Source organism: Pteronotus mesoamericanus, unplaced genomic scaffold (genome assembly GCF_021234165.1).
Source record: "Pteronotus mesoamericanus isolate MK-2021 breed Mesoamerican mustached bat unplaced genomic scaffold, CSHL_Meso_final scaffold_705, whole genome shotgun sequence".
Taxonomy (NCBI): domain Eukaryota; kingdom Metazoa; phylum Chordata; class Mammalia; order Chiroptera; family Mormoopidae; genus Pteronotus; species Pteronotus mesoamericanus.
Window position 1 is genome coordinate 16,342,950 of NW_026555326.1, and position 26,164 is coordinate 16,369,113.

Sequence of the window (26,164 nt, forward strand, 5' to 3'; positions counted from 1 at the left end):
TACTTTTTTTTAAAGTGGTAAATGTTGATGGATGTGTTCTTTAATAATTGTTTCTCTAATAAAAATTACGAAGTCAAAAAATCTGTTAGAGGATGTTTTAATCACCAAAAGCAATGAGAAAGGATATCTTTTGAATTAAGGAAGATGAGAATTATTTACTCTTTGTTAGAAGAAAATTGGGCATCAGACTAACTCTGATTTCTGAGTATCATCCATTTTCTTTCAAAGGTGTTGTGATTATTTCAGGACTCAGGAAGGAATGTAGGATACTACCTGAGCCAATCTAACATGCCCAACCATGTGAAATCAGAGAATGTTGGTTGAAACTACTGCTTTCACTTGTCTTTTCTTATTTGTGAGTTCTTAATGTTTGAAAATAGGCCAAAAATCTCATCAGTGTTTGACCTAAACTCTTTCACACATTTTCTGTTTTAAAATTGTGAACATTTTGGCTTCAGCATATTTCTTTTCTCCCTGTTCAAAAGGTTAACTTCTGCTGCACCCTTAAATTCAGCTTAATGACTTATAAGGTATCTTTTCTCCCATATTCGTTAGAGTTCATTCTCTCTCTATCCCATGTTTAGGTTGTTGTTTAGCTAGTGTGTTACAAGGCGAATGAGGATATACTGGGTCATAACTTCTTTCTTTGTCTTTCTTCCCAGAACTACAATGGTGTGTCTGATGTAGAGCTCAGAGTAGCTTTACCAGATGGAACAACAGTTACAGTCAGGGTTAAAAAGAACAGTACTACAGACCAAGTGTATCAGGTAAGGTAAACTTGAACAAGTAAACTTGACATTGCATGGTTCAAAGCTAAGGAAGATAGATTAAATTAGTAAATAACATAAAAAGTGCTTGAAGTATCTGGCACATACATTTATTAAATGTTAGCTACTGTTGTTGATGTTATTATTGTTAATGTGAAATTACTTAGTCCTTCTTGAAAGAAGGTACACTATGTATCCTAGGTAGTAGTGGTTCTGATTAATCCCCCACCCCTTTTAATTTTAAAAAACTTTTTAACATACATGAAAACTGAATAGAACAATGAACCTCCATCTGTTCATCAGTCATTTAAGAGTCATCAAGATTTTTCTACACTTGCATTATATATTCTATTTCCCTCTTCATTTAAATATTTTAAAGCAGATTTTATGTTATTGGACCTGTGTGTATTTCAGTGTACATCTCTAAAAAAATATGGCCATTCTTCTTCCATAACCACAAAGCCATTATCAAACCTAAAAAATTAACAGTACTTTCTTGGTATTAACTAATAACAAATCGACAGTCAAATTTTCCCAATTATCAGAAATGAATTTTTATAGTTGATTGATTAAAATCTGGATCTAAATAAGGTCTTTATATCATATTTGGTTTTTTGTGTTTGTTTTAAAATAGAACAGTCTCTCTTCCCTTCCCCAACTTCTTTTTCCATGTCATTGTTTTATTGCAGAAATTGGGTCTGTGTCCTGTGGAATGTCCCACATTCTAAATTTATCTGTTTGTTTCTTGTACCTACTTGTGTCATTCAGTATGTCTTTCTGTTTCCTTATCATTTAAAATTTTTTTTTAAATTTTTTATCCTCACCTGAGGATATGTTTACTGATTTTAGAGAGAAAGGGAAGTAGGGGTAGGGAGAGAGAGAAAAACATACATCCCTTGGTTGCCTCCCATACGTGCCCCGACAGGGGATCGAACCTGCTACCTAGGTATATGCCCTGACCAGTATTGAAACCCACATCCTTTCAGAGTACGGGATGATGTTCCAACCAACTGAGCCACCTAGGCAGGGCTGGCTGGCTCCTTACATTTTTTATAAATGGAAGTTTTCTCTGGAGGTTTGATTAGATTCAGGTTCAGCTATTTTGATAAGAATACTTCATATTGCTTCACTTCATATTGCTTCTCACCAGGACGTATACAGTAATCTGGTTTTCCATTTAATGATTAATCAGGAGAACAATTTGTGAAGTTTGAACAAAATTGATAAACAGTATTTTAAGCTCAAGAACCACAGATACAGATCTTGTACATGTTAACAGCCTATGTATTAAATGTAGGCTGAATATACAAGACTGGATATTTAAGATTTTTTTTTTCTTAAGATCTTTTCTTATCTAGCACTTTTCTTGTAAGTGCTATTAAAAAAGATCCCTGTGGACTGAAGTCATATTTCAGAAAAGAATGTTTATATTTAAGGAGAGACTATTATCAGCTTGAATTAGAGGAGAGAGACTCATACTTAGAGATTATAGCTCTTTGGGTCAAATACAGGTAATTTTTTTTCCTTTAATTTCGTACATATGTATGGATGTGTGCATGTAGACATACATACAAAGAAGAATGGCTATGGGCCATGAATTTAGTTTATGTAAAACAAAGATGGCAAAACCCCTCTCTTTCCCTTCCGTATGCATACTTCAGTTTTTGTCCCACAGCATCGTCTGATTTAGTTTTCTTGAAACTAATCTATCCTGTTTACACTTTAGGCTATTGCAGCAAAGGTGGGCATGGACAGTACGACAGTGAATTACTTTGCCTTATTTGAAGTGATCAATCATTCCTTTGGTAAGTGCCAGTGACTAATATTAAGTTTTGTTTGGGGTGTTTTATTCTAGTACTGTGGGACTGAAGCTCCCAGAAGCTGTCAGACTGAAACTATTACTATTTGCTTAGAGAAAAAGAGCTTGCAGACCAGGGAGATTCTTATTAGGACAGTCTGCAATAAGGAGACCAGGCAAATCCCATTCAGTCCAAGTCAAAGGATATCTGGTCACTGTTGATTCTTTTTCCTCCTTAGTAAGTTTAAGTCACTTGCACCCAGTGCTGAAGCAGATACTGTCATGAGGTTCTTTTAAGTTAGAGGTTCAAAATTAATATATTGCAATGGAAACAGACTTAAAAAGGGGGGATGTTCTATTTAGCGACAACTTGTTTTATAATAGTATACTTTATGCTTTTTGTAGATTTTAAAGCATAGCTTTCTGTTTTCAGAAGTTAGAGATAAATTTCTTAAAAGCCATTGCTTTAATGCATATCTTTAAATTTCTTTGTAAATAGATATCCTCTTCCTAGGAAATTGTATTTCATCATGACAGGAAGCTTGTCTTATATATTATTTTATAAAAGCTAGGCATTGTTGGTCACATTGGTTGCATTGAGACCACAAAGGGGAGGAAGTCTGAGTGCTTGCTCTGAATGACACAGATTTCCTGTAGTTTATTTCCTACTGTTTATGGGCCTTTTCCACATCATATATATATGTACCAGACACAGGGCTAAGGCCAGAAATGACATATTATTGATTGATCAGCTCTTCCTCATCCCCAAAAAGGGAGAGAGTTGGTAGACTTGGGTTGTCTTGCTGTCCGAGGTCAATGTAAAGCAACTTGATTCCCCGCGAAGCAGCCATGTCCCTATTATTCTTTATCTTCCAAGTGCCCTATAGTCTAACTAGGCAGATAGAAATGTTACAAAGGATTGCTAGGGAACCAGGACACAGATTCTAATCTTATCCTTCTTTTCTAAGCTTTAGTTAATAAATAAAATAGGAAATATTAAATCTGTCTTTTGCAGTGGTATAAAGCCAAGTAAACATGAAAAGAAAACTGAGCCTTTCCGGAGAAAAGCGGTATAGAAATTAAAAGCAGTAGTGTTTTGTTCTGCTTCTGCACTGTTAGGAAGAGGAAGTACCTTTACTCCAAGACACTTTTCACTTTGTTGAATGTTTTTGAGTTGAGGAGTGGGGTGGGGAGAGCCTTTCTACTCTTAAACAATAAAAGACATTGAGAATTGCCACTTGAGAAACTCGAATATCCATAGCTGGGTAAGAGGGGAGGCTTGCTTTAAAACCGTTCAGTGGAGCCCTGGCCGCGTGGCTCAGTTGCTTGGAGCATCATCCTGTACACCAAAAGGTTGCGGGTTCAATCCCCAAGCTGGGTATGTATAGGAGACAACCATTTAATGTTTCTCTCTCATATCATTGTCTGCCTGTCTCTCTTTCTGTCCCCCCTACTTTCTCCCTTCTCTCTCTTAAAAAATAAAATCTATAAACATCCTCAGGTGAGAGTTTAAAAAAAAAATGTTCACTGGACATTGCTGTGTTTTAACAGGTAAATGGATCAGAGATTTTAATTGACTTTGTAGTATGTACTGTCTGCAGCATTAGCATGCTGACTGAATGGCATGTCATTCAGGTGATGGAATTCAGTCAGTTTGAGGACTGCTGGCTATAGTTACAGCTTTTAGAAGGGATAGATTTGGCCAGACAAATGGTTATTTTGTCGTCCTAAGGCAGAGCTTCGTAATAGATCTAAGCTGATGTTCTGATTAATGATAATCTGCCATTCTTGATCTCCCTGTTTACACTGTATCTGCAGTTTATACTAGGGAAGTTCCTTGTATATCTGTTCGCTCTAGCTTTCTTTGTTTTGTCTTCTCTTTAGTTCGTAAGCTGGCACCTAATGAATTTCCTCATAAACTCTACGTCCAGAATTATACATCAGCTGTGCCAGGCACCTGCCTGACCATTCGAAAGTGGCTTTTTACGACAGAAGAAGAAATCCTCTTAAATGACAATGACCTCGCTGTTACCTACTTCTTTCATCAGGTGGGTGAATTGATCTTCCTGGAAAGGCCTGATTTTTTTCTTTTTTCTTTTTGTTTATATGGAGTGTTTATATTTGCAAATTCACTGTGAATCCTTGGATAACCTGCTTTGCCTCTTGGATCTTAGCTAAATTTGTAAACTCTGCCATCTCATTTCATAAAAGACAAGTTTAAGAAGTGAAGATATCCTGAAGTTCAAGATGTTTTTATTGTTATTTTTTTTAAACAACAGAAAATGAACAGTATGGCTGTGTACCTTTTCAAAATTTTTTTATCAAAATATACATACATAGAGTTTAAACCATCAAATAGTTCTACACAGGTTTTTATGAAAAATATTCTTTGCCCCCACTTAGCTTCATCTCTTCACAAAGGCAATTGCTTTTCATCTCTTTAGCTTTTTTTTTACTTCCACTTCTGTTACAACTTGGCTATATTGCTCCTATTTGATTTTTCACATTCAGGCAGTATCTCTTCATTTCCCACTAAAAGATGAGACTCTAGCTCCATTTCATTCCCCCTTCTCACTAATACCCATACCTTTTATATCTCCCCCATCTTCCTCATACAGGCAAATTATAATACTTGTTAAGTCAGTATTCAGTGTTTATGTTATTATGACTATAAATAATGAATTTATAGCAGAGTCTTGTTAGAATGGGAGTCAGAATATCTGGTTCAATTTTAGGGTCTACATAGGATATATTCTCAGCATAACTTTGCTGAGATCTGTTTTCTGATCATGTAAGTGGAATCACACACTATTTTTCTTTTTGTGACTGGCTTATTTCACTTAGCATAATGTCCGCAAGCTCATCCATGTTATAGCAAAGGACAGGATGTCTTTCCTTTTTAAGGCAAAATAATAATATTTCATTATATGTGTATGTCTCATTTTTGTATAGTCATCTGTGGCTGGACATTGGTTTTTTCCTTACCTCTTGGCTATTATGAATAATGGTATTATGAACATGGTGTGTAAATATCTCCTCAAATCCTGCTTTTAATATGCCCAGAATTGAGATTGTTGATCATATAATTCTGTTTATAATTTTTGAGGAACTGCCATACTGTTTTCCATATGCAGCTGCACTGTTTTATATTCCCAACAGGGCAGAGGGTTCAAATGATTTTTTTGCTTGACTATATGAACAGTTGTACCATTTGGAAAATAATATTAAAATTTTCCCTTAGTTTTAGTTATTTTTTTGTATCATATTTTGATGGTGGATAATTTGCCAGTGTATTTCATCAGTTCCAAGATGCCATCGATTGTAAGATGCGCTGTTATTTATGTGCTGTTAAGAGAAAAGAGCTACCAATTAAATTGACATATCATTGATTTTAGAGAAGATAAAATATGAAAAAATGTGCACCCCAAAATTGATAAAATATTAGATAATAGTGATGATAATGAGCCTTTTCCTTAAAGAATTCATAAGATCGAAATTCATGGTAAGAAGTATTTAAATTCTGGCTAAACTGGCAGATTGAACACACATTTAAGCTGCTTCTTCCTGAAGGCTCGCTAAATAATATTTAATAATAAATATTATTAAGTAAATAATTAATAATAGAATTCCATAGGTGTAAACCTGCAAGGATGGAGAATGGGAAAGGAGAGAGCAGAATAGAATTGTCAGCTGTTTCTACAAAATGAATGTCTGCGGAGAGGAGTTTGGTGTTTGGTTATATAGGAATTGGAGAGACTCACATGGAAAATTACACACAAAAACATCAGGCAGTTAACATCAGAGGAAAAAAACATATACAAGAAAGGAAGTCATAGTACAGTACAGGACTTAGTTGTGAACAGTGTTTACGTGCTTACAATAATGTATTGATTACAGTAATACTGAATATTGATTTAATTTTTATTGAGAGATTGGAGGAAGAGGAAGTAGGAGTGTTTAGTATAAGAAAGCAAATCAGCCCCTGGCTGGTGCGGCTCAGTGGATTGAGTGCTGGCCTGCAAACCAAAGGGTCACTGGTTCAATTCTCAGTCAGGGCACATGCCTGGGTCGCAGGCCAGGTCCCCTGGCATAAGAGGGAACCACACATTGATGTTTCTCTCCCTCTTTCTCCCTCACTTCTCCTCTCTCTAAAAATAAATAAATAAGATCTTTAAAAAAAAGAAGAGAAAGTCAAAATTGTCCAAAATTGGTAAGTTCAGAATTATTAGTGTAAGCATGACATTTAGAATTATGGAAAGAACAGATCATAAGGAACTAGTAAAGTACTTAGAAGTAGTTGCTTCTGTGGAATGAGGCCATGGGATCAGGAGGCTGTCATTTTTGTTAGGAGCCTTTTAGTAATACTTGTTATTTTTAAACATTATGTACATCTTTTACTTTAATAAAAACAATTTAAGAAAAAAAGGACTAGTGTGATGGTATTTGTTTTCTACTCAGGGCTAGTCAAGCAATATAACCTTGATTAGAAATTGAGAGAGGAGAGGAAAGAACATTTTTATTGTCCCATGTGAAAATGGTTCACTCAGAGTTGCTGGAGTAGATATTCACTCAGATCCACTGCTGCCCTGGGGAAATATTCAAATATTTAAGAGCTATTCCAAGTCACACACAGTTCTAGGTATTGGGATAAGGGCAAAACAAACACAGCATTTTTATTTGGTCATCAGGAAAGCCTTTCCCCTTAACTAAATTACAGTTTGTTACATGGGAAACAAAACAGATAGTCCAGTATTTATTAGTTTGTTTCCCCTTTTTACTTCTCTTCCAGCTTTTCAGTAATTGGTTTAATTTGGCCTGGAGCAGTCAAGTCTTTTGGTGATTAAAAAAACAAAGTGTTCAGGTTCTTTAGGACATTCTCAGCGTGGCCATTCTTACTGAGCATCCCCTCTGTGACTGTGATCCTCTGTGCCCAAATAAGCCCTTGTCTGTATAGCTAGGATTGAGGAGAAATCGGCGTGATCTTTCCATTAGGCAGTCCCAGGCAGGACATTAATATCCATGTGTGGTTCTTAGAACTTAACAGCTAAAAGATGCTAATAGCAATGATAATAGTAACTGTTTAATCTGTATTTTATGAAACTCTTAACACCCATTGTCTCATTTTGTTGTCTACCCATGAGATGAGTATTATTCCTGTTTTATAGTCTGAGAGGGTTTAAGTGACTTACTCGAGTGCACATTGGTAAGTGACAGACCTAGAAGTTGAACTAGTCTTTCAACTTCAATATTCATTCTGTTATATAACTTTTTTCCCTTAAGAAGACTATGGGGAAGGATTTCTGCCTTTCGGAAGTTGGCAGTCTTCTGATTAGAGTTCAGATGGGCCCCTGCCTGGTGCCAGCATAGAGCTGCCCTTGCAGGAACTCACTGAGGTTAGATTTTGAATACCCTGGACAGATGATTCCGTTTGCTCTTTTTTTTTCTCCCAATGATGATTTTCCTTCCATTAGATTTTAAATGTTTTCTTGGGGTGGAGTGAGGTTGGGAAGAGAATGTATATATCATTTAGCTGAATCAGCAGTTGTTTAGAATTAGTATATTATGTCTAGGTACGCTCATGCCTGTTTCAAGTGCTATTGAGGATTGTGTGTGTGTGTGTGTGTGTGTGTGTGTGTGTGTGTGTGTGTTCATGATCTCAGACTTATCACTTTCTCTTCTAATTCCTGCCCCCCTAGTTAAAGGTCTTGTTTCACTTTATGCTTAAAGTATGACAACATCATTGGTCTCTCTTATTCTTTCCTTAACTTAATTCATTCACACTCAAATACAAATGAATCTTCCAAAAGAAATTTTTTCATTGCTTATTTTAACTCCCTACGGTCCTTAAGTCTAAATTCCTGTGCCTGCTTTCTAGGATCCTTCCTAATCTGTTAACCTACCCCCACTCCAGCATTATCTTCCATTGTCCCTTAATATGTACCCTTTATTCAGATTAGGCAAATCTGTCTCCTTAATGCATTTATTAAGTTCAAGCCCATTCCTGTTTCCTGACTTCAGCTAGTAGTTTTTTCTATTTAACTTACCCTTTGGGGTCCAGCCAAGGTTTCCTTGATAACTAAAATTAGCAGTAAACTCTCATGTTCTGACTGCATATATCTTACTATCTATACCACACATTTTTGCTACTCCATTGTTACCTTTAATACAGTATGACATGCTATCTTTTAGTGTTCTCTAATTGTTTCACATGTATGAATTAACCAAAATTTAATTCTCTTAACATGAGAAACCAGATTGCTCACATGCTTAGAACAGTCCTTGAGTACATGCTTACATGCTGTTTATTCCAGTAAATATATCCATGTAGCAGATTGCACTGGTGATGATGGTGGTCCATCTGGGTAAGAGTTATTCTGAAAATGAATCTGTGTCTCTTTTTATTAAGAATGTACTTGATAATGATTTTTACATTTCTTTCTTCCCTGCCTCTGTTTTGGTGACAGGCTGTCGATGATGTGAAAAAAGGTTACATCAAAGCAGAGGAAAAGTCCTACCAATTACAGAAGCTGTATGAACAAAGGAAAATGGTCATGGTAGGTTTATGTCCCCATAGTCTCTTTATAAAATGCCCTTTCTTATCTCTTAAACCTGTTGTTCCTGTCATTTTTGAAAAATGTTGCAGCCTGGCCTGTGGCTAAACTAATTTAAAAAAAGGCCAGGTGGCTCAATCGGTTGGAGCTTCGTCCTGTGCACCAAAAGGTTGTGGGTTCAATTTCTGGTCAGGACACGTTCCGAGGTTGCAGGTTCGATCCTCAGTTGGGATGCATACTGGAGAAAACCGATTGATGTTTCTCCCTCACACTGATGTTTCTTTTTCTTTCTCTCTCTGCCCCTTCCTCTCTCTCTCAAATCAATAAACATATCCTTGGGTAAGGATTTAAAAAAAATTTTTTAAGGTGGGGGAAATAGACTTTGATGTAAAGTCTATTGTGTTCCTCCATTTAAAACACAAAGAGCTTATTCTATATATAGATATATAACTTTATTATTTTTAATAACCAAATAGAATTCTTTTTGATAGAAAAAGTTCTAAACAAAAGATGTATAAAACATTTAATATGCTAAAGATAAGATTTTGTAAGAATTGATAGTAGGGTTTGTACATTAGAAATTATTTTAGTTGTGATTTAGTGGTTGCAAAATATTTGTGTTTACAACTTCAGTCTCTGCAGTTGCTTAGACATTTATGCTCAGCAGTACTTTTTATTAGTATAATATCCTAGAGCTGTCCTGTTCAATTTGATGTTTTCTAGCCTTATGTGGCTATTTAAGTTTAATTTTAAATGTATTTAAATTAAATAAAACCTAAAATTCAGTCCCACAGATGCATTAGTCACACACATTTCAAATATTGGGTAGCTAGTAGCTTCTGTATTGAACGGTTCAGATATAGAACATTTTCATCGTCACAGAAAGTTCTGTTGGAGAGGGTACCTAGAATATTCCTTAAATGTTTAAAAATTAATTTTCAATTTGTATCTGCCATAAATACAAGGATGGAAATTGTCAAAAATAAAATTTGTAATGAATGTTCGCAAAACTTTCACTCATAGAATTTAAAAATTTCTTTCTTGGCAAATTCACATATAGTTGAAATTTTTCCAATTATAATTTTTCATGATTTCACACAAAGCAGTAATTGTATTGGTAGTGATTCTTACAGATCACTTGAATTTCTTTGTACCTTCTGTGCACTTTTTATGAGGGAATGTTTATCCATCTAAGTTAATTGAGTTGGAATAAGAATATACAAATCAGCCATCAAATTTAGTCCATAATCTTACGTCTAGCTGGGATAGTTCTTTTATCACTTATATGATGGAAGGTAAATTGCCAAAGATCAGGGTACCATCTCCAAATGTTCTACATGTCAATAGGCTGAAATAGGCAACAAAATATTTTAAATAGAATTAAGTCTATTAATTTGCAGAATTTTGTCTAAAGGAATTTTAATATGTGGGAGACAGGTTTTTAAAACTCAACTTCTTGTTCTTTAATATAATGGCATTGTCTTTTATGTATGAATGCATGATTCCACCCAACACATCTACATCTTTTTGGTTAAAAGAGCCAAATACTAAAGAATCATCAATCTGTGCAATAGTTCTTTGCCTTTTCCAAAGCCAGCAGAATCAAAATAATTCCATAAGGGCCTCTGATAAAACAATACCAATATGAAGTACATGATTTTTTTTTTTTTTTTTTTGCACATGTAGTACTCCAAACACACTATCTGCCTTGCCATTTGTACATTTAATCAAAAGTATATGTTGAGCACCTAATGTGTGCCAGGCACAGCACTAGATGCTAGATAAAGCAGTAGATTGTTCTGTGGCAAAGTATAGAAAATCTGAATTTAACAAGCATGGTAATCTATTACAAAATCATTTTCAAACTCAAGTTTGCATCTTGGAATCACCCAGTTAAGAACTTTATTGCATTTGGTATGTTGATGTGTTTCCCCAGGCGTCACTGAAATTGAGTATAAAATATGCTTAAACATTTATAGAATTCTATTGTCTTGAAAACCTACTGCCAACATACAGGGGTGTACTAGCCCCATAATACTAAAATCAGATTAAAAAAAAATTCCAACAAAGTTTAAATTTTCTTTAAGTATAATTTCATGTATTCAAGTATTAGTGTTCAGAGACATTAGCTTAGTCAATCGTCATGGTCACTACATTGAAACTTCCAACTCTAATGGACCTTTCAGAGCCTATAGGTCTTGATATCATTATCTCTAGCAACTTAATGGGCTTAATAGGTCTACGATTATTAGGTCAAGTCACTACAATTAGTTGCCATATCACTTTGAGAATTTCAGCGATCCAACAAACTTCTCAATTCAGCTCCTTTTCTATAAAATGGGCTGTTCAGATTGCCAGCTGTCAAATTGAATCTTAAGAAAATACTCCGGAGTTCTTTACAGATAAATAAGTTCTGTGTACATTTCCTTGTTCTCCAAATACAGAGGACAGCTCATATCTTTGTCAGGGTTTGTAAGATCCAGTGTGATCAAAAATGTTTTTGTTTCCTACTTACAGAGTTAGATTGAATGTCAAATTTAGATGGTTGAGAATGTAATGTACAAGAGAGATTTTGCATTTCTTTTTTCTTTCTTTTTTTTACTCTCACACAAACAGGCATTTGGAACTTAAGGTTTTCTTATGTTGGAGTAGCATGGTTTTGCAACTGTTGAACTAACAAATGAAAAATTTCTGGCCCTGGCTGGTGTGGCTCAGTGGATTGAGCGCCAGCCTGCAAACCTAAAGGCTGCCAGTTCAGGTCCCGGTCAAGGCACAGGCCTGTGTCGCAGGCCAGTCCCAGGTTGGGAGCATGTGAGAGGCAACTGATCTGTGTTTCTCTCACACATAGATGTTTCTCTCCCCCACTTTCTCCCTCCCTTCCCCCTCTCTCAAAATAAATAAAATCTTTTAAAAAAAAATTTCTGTTAGTGTTTCAACATAATTTTTAGTGATTTCACACAAGGCAGTAAATGTGAAAGTCAGTGTTTCTCAAAGTGTCATCTCAGATCAGTTTTATGGCAGTCACTTATAAAGCTGCTCACAGTGCAGTGTCTGGACCCCATCTCACTCTAAGTCAGAATCTCTGTGGGTAGGGTCTAGGAATTTTTGTAAAGATGTTTACAGAAGCACCATGGTGATTCTGACATTTAAGTTGCTTCACAATCACTACTCTAGGGTTTTGAGGGAGCTAGCTCCCAAGGCCACTCTCAAATTCTTATTTCAATTTGAGACCTGGTTTGACCATTGGCAGGTGGTTTGGGAGAACAGAGAGTTCTCCAGAGTGGACCTCAACCCACTCACCCAAATGTTCTGCTGTGTGAAGTACTGAGTCTCTGCTTTAATGTGTCCTATTTCTGTATTTACTTGCCTTGTTAAATATTGAATATTCACAAAATGTCCCATGCTGTACCTTTCCTTTTCTCTTGTCTAATATGGGCCATCATCTGAGTGGTATGTGAATCAAGGAAGTTAATTTAGGATACATATTAAACTGCTCAAAATTTAATATGAAAGGAGAATGGACAGGATAATTTTGTGTTTTAAATTTATAGCTATTACCCTTATGGAAATCTGTTTGAAAACAAAAATTTTCTTTTGGAAATTTTGGGTGTATATAAAACTTTAAATGTTTCTTCTCTTCGTGTTTTGCGTAAGTCCAGGAATGTAGAGATTGTTCACTTAACGCTGAGAAATACTACCTGACCTGAGTATTTTGTAAACCTTAAGTCTCCCCAGTGAAACTTTACCTCTGTTGTTGCACCAAGGCCACAGGTGCCCTTAGTTTCCACTCAGGTTATTTTTAGAACTATGCCATTAGTAAGTCCCCTGAAGGTCCTTAACTTTCAAGGACCGCATTCCTGAATATGGAGGGTTAAGTCAGCTTTTTTACTTGAAAGGGATAATGAGAGGGACACATTTGTGTCTGATACTGTTCTAGACACGATGTGTACATCCTCATTTCCTCCTTATGACAACCACGCAGGTGTTAGCCCCACTCTGCAAAAGGGGTGGAATCTGAGAGGGGAAGATTCTTACCCAAAATCACAAAGCTTGTCAGAAGTAGAACTAGGATTTGAATGCATTTCTGTCTGGCTCCAAAGCATATGTTGTTTCCTACATCCGAGAAAGGAGAATGGCAGCAGTGTCCTTTGTTTTCAGATGCCAGAGGGAAAGACCCTGGGTAGTGGTCACAAAGAGAGAGTTCAGGATACACAGAGCTGCCCATTTCTTCTTCTTTTTTAAATTATATTTTATTGATAATGCTATTACAGCTGCCCTGATTTTTCCAACTTTGCCCCCCTCCACCCAGCACCCCAACTCCCTCACCATTGTTCATGTCCATGGGTCAATGCTACGCCATTTCCTATACTGTACTTTACATCCCCATGGCTATTCTGTAACTACCTATTTATACTTGTTAATCCCGTCACCTCTTCATCCGTTCCCCTATGCCCCCCACCCATCTGGCAACCATCAAAATGTTCTCCATACCCATGATTCTGTCTCTGTTCTTCTTGTTTGCTTAGCTTGTTCTTTAGATTCAGCTGTTGATAGATACATATTTATTGTCACTATATTGTTCATAGCTTTGATCTTCTTTTCCTTAAGAAAAGTCCCTTTAACATTTCATATAATAATGGTTTGGTGACAGTGAACTCTTAGTTTTATCTTCTCTGAGAAGCTCTTTATCTGCACTTTGATTCTAAATGATAGCTTTGCTGGATAGAACAATCTTGGCTGTAGTTCCCTGCATTTCATGACTGAATGTTTCTTGCTGGTCCTTTCTGGCCTGCAAAGTTTCTTTTGAGAAGTCAGCTGACAGACTTATGGGAAATTCCCTGTCGATAAGTAACTGCTTTTCCCTTGCTGCTTTTAAGATTCTACCTTTATCTTTAACATGGGCATTTTAATTATGATGTGTCTTGGGGTGGACCTCTTTGCATCCGTCTTGTTTGGGACTCTGTGCTTCCTAAACTTGCATGTCTGTTTCCTTCACCAAATTAGGGAAGTTTTCTTTCATTATTTTTTCAAACAGATTTCCAATTTCTAACTTTTTCTCTTCTCCTTCTGGCACCCCTGTGATGCAAATGTTGGAATGATTGAAATTGTCCCAGAGGCTGCTTATGCTATCTTCATTTTTTTTTGGAGTCTTTTTTCTTCTTCTGGTTCTGATTTTTTTTTTTCTTTTTCTTTTTCTTTTTCTTTCTTTTTTTTTTTTTTTTGCTTCCTTATGTTCCAAATCATTGATTTGATTCTTGGCTTCATCCACCCTACTGTTGTTTTCCTGTAAATTATTCTTTCTTTCAGTTAGTGTACCCTTCGTTTCTGACTGGATCTTTTTTATGCTGTTGAGGTCCTCACTGAGTTCCTTGAGCATCGTTATAACCAGTGTTTTGTACTCTGCACTGATAGATAGCTTATCTCCATTTTGTTTAGGTTTCTTTCTGGAGTTTTGGTCCGTTCATTCATTTGGGTCATGCTTCTTTGTCTCCTCATTTTGGCAGCCTCCCTGTATTTGTTTCTATTTATTAGGTAGAGCTGCTTTGACTTCATAGTAGTTTTCCCTAATGTAGTAGGTGTCCTGTAGGGTCCAGTGGCACAGCCTACCCTATCATCCAAGCTGGGTGCACCCTTTATGTGGGCTGAGTACACCCTCTTGCAGTTGAGCCTTGATTGCTGTTGGCAGGTCAATGGGAGGGAATTACCCAGGCCATCAGCTGCAAGGACTGGCTGTGACCACTGACCACCACCCTCTGCCCTCCGTGGAGGATCAGCTGTGCAGGGGCAGGGTGGTGGTGCCCTGGCATGGTCTGTAGCTGCCCACTGGGTGGGCAGGCTCTGGGATTTCCCATGTGGTGCAGGCCAAGGTCAGCCCCCACCTCTGTTTTGCCCTGCGCCACCCTGCCTGAGCTATAAAGCAATCTGAGAAGGCTGCTACTTATGCTGGTCTTGGAGATTCCCAGGCAAAGCCAAGCTGTGAATCTAGGCTGGCTGCTGCTAGTGCCAGCCCTATAGCTCACTGACACCAGCTGTGGCTTGTTTGATAGAATTTAGGAAGTTGTGAAGTGAGTCAAGACCAGCCATTCATACAGAAAAGCAGCTAAGGTGGGCTTGTGAGGTGGGTGTTTGGAAGTCTCAGGGGATGTTTAGGGCAGGGCAGACAGTGTTAGCCAGGTTGATGGAGTCTCTGATAGGTACCAGCATGCTGGCTCTGTGGGGAGAAGGTTCAGAAAAGGGACAATGACCTCTGCTCTCCTTGATGTCAGACACTTCAGGTTCTTCTCTGTATTGTCACTGTTTGTGTTTCAAGCTGCCACCCCATGGAGCTCAGAGGGAGTGAGTCTGAGTAGGTGAGTCCTTGTGTAGGTTCTCCAAGAGAAACTGCTTGGGACTCCAGCAATGTCTTCCACCAACTAAGTCCCCGCTGGTTTTGCAGCCAGAAGTTGTGGGGGTTTATATTCCTGGCACTGGAACCCTGGGCTGGTGGACCTGCTTGTGGAGCTGGGACTCCTCACTCAAGATATCCCTCCCAAACCTTTACCCACCACACGTGGATGTGGGACCAACCCGTTCTGCATCCATGTGTCTTCTACCAATCTGGATGAATGTGGTCTCTTCAGTTCTGTAGTTGTCAGACTTCCCCATTCAGCTCAATTTATGATGGTTCTGCGTGATGGCTGCTCTACACTTTAGTTGTAACTTGGATGTGGTTGTGCGAGCAGGTGAGCCATGTCTGCCTACATGCCATCTTGACCTCCCCATGTCTTCTGATGTTTTTCTCTAATTTCTCCCTTTATCTGCATATTTCTCTTTTTAAAAAAAATCTATGTAAGTGCCTATTAGGAATGTGGCAGGAAAAAAAAGGAATGTGGCAGAAGTATTTTTTTTTTTTAAATAGTTGTGGTGCTTCTCAAAAAAGAACTCACAGCAGATGTGTTACATGTAAGCCATTTTTGTTGAATTACATGAGCAGAAGCAGCCTTATGGTTGGGACACCTACTGGCATTTGCAGAGTTCTTAAGCATCTTTGAGCAGAATTTGCTGCTTATTGAGCAGGAGGAAAGTTCCCAATGACTGTGTTAGGAGGCAGGCCTGGTTGCAGGGCACTTATCTTTTCTCTTCTAACATGTTATTGTAGAAATTTTCAACTATATAAAGAAGTTGAAAGAGTAGTACATTTAGCCACCATGTACCCATTACCCAGCCTCAGCAGCCTTCAGCTTTCTGCCATTCATATTTCATCTGTCTCATTCATGTACTTTTTTCCCCTGGAGTTTTAAAAAGTAATTTCCATGCATATCATTTCACACAGCGTTTTTTTTTTTTTTAATCCTCACCCAAGGATATTTTTTCATTGCTTTTGAAGAGAGAGGGAAGAGGTTGGGGGAGAGAGAAACATCGATAGGGTGCCTCTTGCATGCACCCCAACTGAAGACCAAACCCGCAACTTGGGCATGTGCCTTGACAGGGAATTGAACCTGCAACCTTTCAGTTTGTAGGTGGGACAACACCCAACCAATTTCCTGTATGTCCATACCAACCAGGGCATACAGGAGGTTTTTATTGGATTCTCTACAGAAGAGAAATGCTTAGTTGTCAAAAACTACAAATGGAACCCTGGCGCTGGGCTGGGTGATGGTATGAATACAGAACTCCCCACTGAGCCCAGGGTCGGCCACTTATCAATGCTGCAAATTGGCCTGGAAGCTGCAAAAAGTGTGAGGGGGTTTCCCTGGCCCCGGGGTCCTCTGCTTGGGGTTACAGGGCATTCTTGAGTGATAAAATGGTTGAGCTGTCTGGCAAAGGATAACAGAGTCTTTAAAATTATTTTTTGAGATATCATTTGTTGAACACCTAATTATGCACTAAATACTGTGCTAAATACTGCAGTGTTTGCAAATAGCTGTGTAATGTAGGTCTAGTTATTTCCCTTTTTACAGAAGATGAAACTGAGGATCCTGGGATGTAGTAATCTTCTTGAGTTCAAGTAACTTACCCAACAGTTAGGAAGTGATGGGCCCAGGATTCAAGCCCAGGCTCTTGATCACACCTCCATGTACTGCTCCCTGCCCCCACCTTTGCTGCTCCTCATAACCCCGTAAGAGTTCTCTCCTATGACACTGCCTGTCATACTTACCAAAGTACAGTGCCCAGAGATTTCTTTCCCTTCATAGTGCCAATAATAAGGCTAAACAGTATCCCATTTATCACTGGTACAAGAAGGGTGTGATAAAGGAGGCTGGACGAGAGTGGTGGAGCAGGAAATGACGCTTCATTATGGCACTTCTCAATTGACCTTGTCCCTGTGTTCTTGCTACTCTTAACGATTTTTCCCCTTCGAAGTTGCCGTTATTTTACCTAAGCAGAAATAACAGAAAGTAGGTAAGGAAGCCTGTGGTGGGATTTTTCCCTGGGCCCTTTGGTACCCAGACAGTCCCTGGAGCCAGTAGCAACAGCCTTAGGTGCCATTCATTGGTACCACAGCCTTGGGTTGCCTCGGGTCGTTTTTGTGCCCCTGTCCTTCTCTTTTCTCTTGGTAAGGCAGAAGGCAACCTTCCAGTGCATTCTAATCTCCCTGCCCCTGTAATTGGAATCTACTAGGGTGCTATGCCTTTGCCTTCTCTCCAACACTCCATGCACATCACCAGATGTGCTCTGCTCTTCCCGTGTGATATGCAGCACTGTTTGCCTGTTTCCAGGACTCTCTGAGAGGAAACCAGGTCAGAGTCCAGGAGCCTATTTTAATCATCTTTTCCCTGTTTCTTTTCTAGTCTCGTTCCCACTTGTCTTCTTTTACTCTCTTGTCTCAAAACAGTGAGTTGAGTGAAAGAGAGGCCAGCCTTAATTATAGAAAAGAAAGGACAAATCGCTGAGTTAGCATCAGTAGTTCGGATACCTCTCTGGATTAGGCTTACAGCATTGTACCTGTGAGGGCCATACAGGTAACTTGGTTTTGGCCTAGCTGCTTTTTAAGAAGACCCAGGGGATGGCGGGGCTGATTTAGGAATTAGTTGGTCATAGGGAGAGGATCGGCGACCAAGAAATTAAACCTGGCCTACCACTTACTGTTACCTGTGGCCTTACACAAATCTCATATTAACTCTGGGTTTATGTAAAATGGCTAGTTTTTGAAGTCTCAGGCAGCTTACTCATCAACACCAAGATGATTGTAACCTTTGATTGGAGAAGAGGTGAGGAGAAACATTAGCCCTTTCCTTTCCCCTTCCCTTCCCCTCCCCTCCCCTCTCCTTCCCCCTTCCCTTTCCCTTCCCTTTCCCCTCCTCTTCCTCCTCCTCTTCCCTTCTCTCTCCCTTCCCTTTCCTCCCCTTCCCTCCTTCCCTCCCCTTCCCTTCTCCCTCCCCTTCCCTTCTCCCTCCCCTTCCCTTCTCCCTCCCCTTCCCTTCTCCCCTTCCCTTCTCCCTTCCCCTCCCTTCTCTTCCCCCTTCCCCACCCTACCCCCTTCCCTACCCTCTTCCCTCCCTCCTTCCCTTCCTCCTTCCCCCTTCCCCCTTCCCCCTTCCCTTCCCTTCTCCCTCCCCCCTTCCCTTCCTTTTTCAGAAACAAATGCCAAGTTTATTTGTTCATTTCTTGTGTTTGAGGCCTCTCGATGACATCTTTTACCAGACACTCTTTGCTGTGGTCCTTAACCAGCACAGAACTGTAACCAGCTGCCTTATGGGGTTTTCCCTCTCTGTTGATTTTACAGAGGCCAACCCATTCCCCTAGATTCTTTCTGTCATCGACCTTAATTAGGTTGACACAAAGGGCCTCCAACCAGCTTGATGTAGGCAGGCTCATCACAGTAGGATGCAGGCACACAAAGGTGGGCTTGGTGTTTGTGTAATGCTTTGGCAGCTTTGGAAATTCCACGCACTTGGCCATTGTGGAGGAGGGAGGTTTTCGGCACCCCTCCTGAAGCAGTATTAATGTCTGTTACACTTCCAGCAGCAGTGCCTTCCTTGGTCAGGGCAGTGGGTTATGGGTGGAGCCGAATGTTGAACACACGCATAGGCACAGAACTCAGTGGAGGCAGGGAGAGCCCCTTTTCTTATTGATAAGGATAGATTCAATTCCCATCCCTTAGGTACAGTGAAATTAGAGGGTCAGAATGGCATTGTAAGTCCCCTTCTACAGTTTTGGTTATGTGTCTCTCCAGGCTTCATCTGTGTATCTTTTAAGTAGAGAAAGGGGAGATTGGAGGTTGAAAGTGGGATAAAGGATCGTCTCAGAGTCCTGTCCCAGCTTAGGGATGGGCGTGGGACCAGAGGCAAGGTCTTCAGGTTGTTGGGTGAGAGGATTCTCTGTATTCCTGTGCTATCGCTGCAGCTCTTTACAGCCGTTTAGTTGCATAGCAACACTATTTTCCCTTCCTTTTTTTCCTAGTACCTCAACATGCTAAGAACGTGTGAGGGCTACAATGAAATCATCTTCCCCCACTGTGCCTGTGACTCCAGGAGGAAGGGGCACGTTATCACAGCCATCAGCATCACGCACTTTAAACTTCATGCTTGCACTGAAGAGGGACAGCTGGAGGTGAGAGTTCAGCATGCGGCTGGGGCCAGGAGCACTAGGGATACATTGTTCCTCACTTGCTGTGGTTTTAGTTCTTTCTGGGTGATGGCAGTGGTTGGTGGTGGTGGAATAATGAAGTCGAAATTGTTGACTGGGGTGGCTAAATAGGCACTGGATTCACACTGACCCTCACCTTCAGTGTTACACTGACTTCTATTCTGTCTTTTCCCTGAAATGATCAGGCATCTGTACTCATTTCTCTTCTGCTGGCTGGTGCAGAACCATCTTACCTAAGCTCCCCAGCATTCTGAAACTTAACACTCTTGTTCTTGGTTGTTTAGAATCAGGTAATAGCATTTGAATGGGATGAGATGCAGCGATGGGATACAGATGAAGAAGGAATGGCTTTCTGTTTTGAATATGCACGAGGAGAGAAGAAGCCTCGATGGGTTAAAATCTTCACACCATATGTGAGTTGTAGATGGGGAAGCGGGCTTGGGGAAAGTAGATTGGACTGAAAGTTCTCCTTAAATTAAATGCTTCAGTGGAGAGAGCTATAGAGATAGCGGTGGTCTCGAGGTCTGAATGTGTTTGAATTCTAGAGCCCCAGGTTCTTCCTGTCTTTCCTTGAGGCCTGGCTAGGATTGGCAGTTTCACACCCCGCTTGACTCACAGTTACCACTAGAAGGAGCCAGAGAATAGTGGATGAGCCAGGCCTGGGTTTTGTGGGGTTTATCAGGGTCTTTCTCTAAGCTGAGCAAGTGTGGAAGGTGGGATGACTGGGTGGGGCAGAAGTTCGAAGGCACAGCCCTCTGGTACCTGGTCCTGAGAAGCCAATGAATGTTGCTATATTGTTTTTCTTTCTTTCTCTTTTTTTTTTTAGTTCAATTATATGCATGAATGCTTTGAGAGGGTGTTCTGTGAGCTCAAGTGGAGAAAAGAGGTAATTTTAAACAATATTGAATTGATTTTTTTTTCATCTTTGTTTAAAATGTACAGATAGCCCTGTGGCCAATTACTTGGGACCCTCACCTTCATCTCTATGTCTTTCTGGGACTGTTAGGCTGGTTATCCCATGGGAGCCGGGATACTCTTCCAGAGAGAGTTAGCCTTTGGGTGTCAAACAGACTGTGTACAAAACCCTGCTTCTTCCCTTGTCTAGAGGATGGCCACTGGCTGCAGGCTCTGCCATCTCTCAGGACCTCACGGACCCTCCTCTTCCTGTTTTTATCAAATCACCCTCATGCTGCTGCTGACCCAGAAGGGCAGCTGTCCTCTGTTTTAGCAGCTCTGACGGGATGAGCCACAACAGAGTCTGCCCAGGCTAACCGAGAACACGTGGCAGGGGGGGCAGGTTTTTGCTCCTGCTTTACTGCTCTGTGCATATGCTGGTGCTGGAGAAGACGGAAGATTCTGAATAATTAGCTACCTTAGTCTCAAAGAAAATGTTTCCGAGGCTCAGCAGGTAGAGTCAAGAACATGAAAATGTATATTCTTGATGTAGTAGAACACTGGGCTCTGGGAACCAGACCTGGCTTCTCTCCTGGCTTTTTTCTCTGTGACTTGGGCAAATCAGTCTCACTGGAGCCCAGTTTTCTCATCTTTTCTCGTGTAGGAAACAGGAAGGCTGAGCCAAATGAAGAATAGTCAAGGTCCCTTCCAACTTGAAAAGGCCATGATTCTAGATGGGAAGTTATACTGGGGGAAGAGACCAATCAGATCGAGTCATCCAGTTGTATGTGTTTTGATTCTGTTTGAGCGGTTGTCTCCAGACAGGAGGCAGTGTGGACACCTGCGGCTTCCCATAACTCTTACCTTTTTTTTTTCCTTTCAGAACATTTTCCAGATGGCAAGGTCACAGCAGAGGGATGCGGCCACCTAGCCGTTCCTTATCCCCATCCCTTCTCTTCACCTCCATCCTCATACCCTTTTGTCTCCCATGTCAGACAGAGTAACCATTAACACAAAAGAAGAGGAAAAGGAAAAAAGTCACTATACTCAAAAGCCCTAAACTAAATATTATTAATAATCCTGAATTTCATGTCCCTGGAATTGAGCCGGTAGAAAACAACACTTTGGTCAGCGCCAGGAGTCAACTGAGTTAAGATCGGAAAAGAAATAAGCCCAACCAACTCGCCAAAGGTATCTTTGTCCCTTCACCTGGGCCTCATACCAACAGACTCTCCTTGTACTATATTTTTAAAACTGGAACTATGAACTCCATCCATTTGCACTGTTCAGACATATATATGTATGTATGTAAAAATTATATATACACAAATTAGCTGCACGTATATACATATATATTTCTTTTTAAATTTCATATTGATGGCAGTACCTTTTTTAGCTTGTGTTTTTACACACCTTTCACTAGAACTCATGACTTCTCTCTTGCTCTCTTTATTTTGAAACAAACTTGAAAAAGGAAAAAAAATTACAGGGAAAATACCTCTCCTCATGAAGGACTCGAAAAGTTTACAACCTGCTTGGGTTTTTTTCCCCCTTTTTTGTACTGATTGAAGATTCTGGCTCATGGGTTACCGTAGAGTCTGAGGAGCAAGGAGCATAGTTTCTTTATCTTCCAAGAGGCTGTTGGGGAGGAGAGAGAGGTGTATTCCTAAAGGGCAGCAAGGCTGCAGGTCTGCAGGAGAAGCTGCACACTCAGTGTGGTCTCTTAATTCCAAGATATTTTTCCTGGTCCATCTCTACTCCTCCCACTCATGGCTTTCTAGCCACATTCCACATTCTCCTGCTTCACTGGGGCCCCTTGTATGCTTTCCCTCAACTGGCCTGGAATGTGGGGAGGGTGGGCTCAGGAGGTCAGTGCCACAGGAACCTGAAACACTTGATGGTCCTAATTTCCTATTTCCCTGTCTTTTCTGAAGCAGAGTTAGTACTAGGGACCAGAGTTAAAGCCAATACCTTTAGGCACAAATATTGGGCTTAGATAGGGAAAGGATAGAAGAAACACCCTGTGTACATAAGCTTTTCCCTATTCAGTTCGTGACCAATAACCACCCATAGCTATTACATTCTCTGTGACTTCCTTAAACAGCTTGTAGGGAGGGATCTGATAGGATCCCAAGGCCTTGGGGAAACTTGGAATGGGTCAGTGCTCTGTGACAGCCAAACCAGAGCCCATCCAAGCCAGGTGAGGACCCAGGAAGGAGCAGTAGGATTATGGTTGATTTGGGTTGGATCTCAACTTTTTAATTAAAAGGAGATTGAAGGAAAGCCATTTTGTTCCTTAAAGAGCTCTTCGTCTGACCTGCAGTTAGACCTTTGAAGACCTAAGAGCTACATCCCAGGATCAGGGTCCAAGGCTGTCTAGAGGAGGGTAACATTCTCAGCCCCCAGGCTCTGTATTTAGATATTGCACTGGGAGCTCTAAGTCAGGCTGGGGTGCAACTGAAACACATCTTTGAACCTTCTTTTCTTTTTCCCTTCTCCACCTTCTGAACAAAAACCTCCATAGGGTGGCATCTTTTGCTTTGTCTAACTGGGAGGCAACCATAGTTGGTTGTAGTCAACTCCACTGAGCAGTGTTGGGGGGGGTTTGAAATTTCTTTTTTTGTAACCTGTTTTTGCAGATCATCCGGAGGACTCTTTCTCTCTCTCACTCTGATATCCTGGCAGCCGTTTGCCCCAGGGGAATGTAAGATCATATAGGATATCCTGTCTTCCCTCCCCTTCTCCAAACCCAGGTGGAATCACCGAGTGCAACATGTATGGATGCTGAATGTTTATAGTTGCAGAGAGTGATCCCCAATTTGAAGGCTTTGACACAGGATTAATTTCTTTTGGCTTAAATGAATTTAGTAATAAGCCAAAGGACCCTGGAAAGAAGAAATGTTGATTTTCCACTCCAAGAAGCTGGAGAGGCTTTTGATACCAGCTTTGTTCAAACTATAAAAAATAGCAGCAATTTTGCCTGTTCTCTCAGAGTGGGCTAGGAATGAACAAACCAGGAGGCCACGCGGCAGCGCAAGTGCTGACCTCCTGGTATGAGAGGTAGCGGGGATACCCTTAGAGGGGGCCCCCTTAGAGTGGGTAGATGCTGCTCTGTCCCCTTTTGGCATAGAATTCACTTGGTGCTTTGGAGATTGGGCGAAGGACCCGTAGGTAGGTGGTCTGTTAGCAGAATCTGTGTAGGAACAGCCCCTGCTCAAAGCTGTACCACTGACAAAGCACCAGCTGCAGCAAGGCAGGGGAGGCCCCGGGGAGCGGCGCCCTCTCCTCTCCCACAGCGGGCCTCCTGCGCTGCGGGCAGAGGTCTCTGGCTGCGGAGCTCCAGAGGACCCAGCTCTTCTCTGCATGAAGCAGTGTTGGTGTGACACTCCTTTCCCCCCTTGCTCCACACTTCCCTTCTCTAATCCCTGCTATCTTTCTTAGTCCTGGGTTCTGCCCAGGGAGGCTTCAATTGCAGTTTGTCTCCGGGAAAGGGAAGGGCTCTCCCTTCCCCCTGCCTTGCCCCAGCAGAGCCAGCAGAATTTTCCTGGTCTCCTGGTGTCCTCCCCTCCACACTCAGTTTCTATCCTCTTTGGTAAAAGCTCCGAGTTTTTTTATGGATCAGGAGAAAATGCAGGCCCTGAGAAACCTGTCCCTGTAGAAAGAAAGGTTCCCTTAGGCCGTGCTTTGGGCTCTGCTCTTTATACTTTTACTCCGCTCTCCATTTTTCTGCCCTCCCCTTGCCCTAGGCCTAAGCTCAGCATGGTGCGTGCTCAGGGCAGCTTCTAGGCCTGGACAGAGCTCTCAGGGAGGAATTAGATACACGCTCAACATCCCTGAGCTGGCCTATCTGAGGTTTCCCAGGCCAGCAGCTTTGGGTTATCCCCTCTTGTAGTTCCGAACCCAGTGCTTGGAGCAGCAATATAGGCATTGACAGGAGGTGACACTGCTCTCTCATCTCAGAATTTGCCAACTTACGGGTCTGGCTTTTAGGAGGCGGTTTTCTTAAAAGGGACCGCATCCTCGTTCACCTGAACTCTTCAGACCCGAGGGCCTGCCGTGCCCTCCTCGTCTCCGTCGTGCTCTGGCGCGTTGGTGCAGCAGGAGAAACCATTTGGTCTGTCGGGCCCCCATCCCACTGCCGGGCTCCTGCACCGGGGTCATTGTGTCACGTTAGTTTCCTTTTGGAGGGAGGAGGGTGTGGTCAAATACTGGGGGGCGGGGGGCAGGCAGTGCGTGTGCTCTAGGACCCCATCTTCCAGGCCCACCTCCCATCTTCCTCTTCTGAACCTGAGCACATCGGGGCGGGCACCACTCACTCCAGGACAGCAGCGGGTGCGTGGGGAGCTTAGGGCTGCAGTCAAGGAGGGGAGCGAAGTAGGGTGAAGGCCCTTGGCCAGCTGCTGAAGGTGGACACCAGTTTTATATCATGACCCCTTTTTAAGCCAGTGAGCTGGGCTTCAGTTTTCCCCAGGCCATGTACTCTTTTAATTTATTTGAGAGAAACTCTAATTGTATTTTCACAGCAGTATCTTGTATTTTTTATTTGTGATTTAAGAAATGTGAAGAGAAAATACACAGACACATAATGGCTAACAGTGTTTCTTTCATTCCTTGTTCTAGAGCTAACCACTCTAAAATTGTTTGGTAATGTCACTTAGTGTAATTAATTGTAACATATTCTTTTAAATAAATTGATTTATTGATGAAACTATTCTTTGGTTTCCTAGACTACAAGTCCTTTGGGTTATGTGGGAAGAAGTGAAAAGAGACCTTTGAGACTTGCGTTAGAATGGTCAGTCTGAAAATGGGAAGGAACATTTAACCGGCACTCCCACATAACTAGTGAGGCGGCCTTTTGAGAGCAGGCGATGGAGGAAAGGAGAGGCTGGGAGGCCTGTGGTCTGACGTTCTGTGTTCAGCGGCTCCTCTGAAGATTCCTTCTTCTCCCTCGGATCCCAGAGCTGATTGTGTCAGCCCGACAAACCCATGTTGGTTCACAGGACTCCTCACCCTCGACTTTATACATAGAGCCTGGCAGAGTCCTTGGGACGCATCTTAGTGCCCCAGCCTCCAGCAACACCTATACACTTTGTCATTTTAAGTAACTCAGGAGACTCCTCTCTGGAATCTGAAGTCAGGTACACAGGACCCCTGGCGCGTGCCAGCAGAGCCCCAGGCAGTCTGGCGGTGCTATTGCCTCCTCTGGGCGCAGCCCTGAGAACGAGGGTTGCTACTCTCCCTTCACGTTTACAGAGCAAGCTCAGGGGCTGTGGCCTGAGTACCTACTCTTAAAGTCCTGCTCCTTTCTGTGCCTGTTAGTTCATGGGCTGAACCTGCTCTGGGAAAGCTCAGCATTTGTATTAGATCAGATAGTTTTATTATCTTTATAAACCTTTCCGTTTCTATTCTTTTTATAACCTCTGACCATGTGCTTTCGCTCCTTGGTTGAAGACCATAGAGCAAGGGTGAGTTTGACATTTTCTTTGGAAGTTTAGGGAGAGACATTGTTCTGGGTCTAAATCAGCCATTAATACTGAGTAATTGGAATCTGATAAATATTCCATCCTAATAGAGAAAATTTTTTT

At 41.1% G+C, this 26,164-nt stretch overlaps 1 protein-coding gene and 1 pseudogene across 1 annotated transcript in view; one reads left to right on the forward strand and one right to left on the reverse strand.

Annotated features, from left to right (window-relative positions):
- Positions 1–25,250, forward strand: part of SNX27 (sorting nexin 27) — a 78,940-nt gene extending 53,690 nt beyond the window's left edge. Inside the window, exons 5-12 of the mRNA XM_054563272.1 lie at positions 663–767; positions 2,494–2,572; positions 4,450–4,613; positions 9,030–9,119; positions 19,500–19,649; positions 19,970–20,098; positions 20,512–20,571; positions 21,463–25,250. Coding sequence (XP_054419247.1) covers positions 663–767; positions 2,494–2,572; positions 4,450–4,613; positions 9,030–9,119; positions 19,500–19,649; positions 19,970–20,098; positions 20,512–20,571; positions 21,463–21,510 — 825 coding nt within the window. The 3' untranslated portion in view covers positions 21,511–25,250. The remainder of the gene's footprint in view (positions 1–662; positions 768–2,493; positions 2,573–4,449; positions 4,614–9,029; positions 9,120–19,499; positions 19,650–19,969; positions 20,099–20,511; positions 20,572–21,462) is intronic.
- Positions 18,690–19,089, reverse strand: LOC129062045 (40S ribosomal protein S12-like; annotated as a pseudogene).
- Positions 25,251–26,164: the final 914 nt, after the last annotated feature.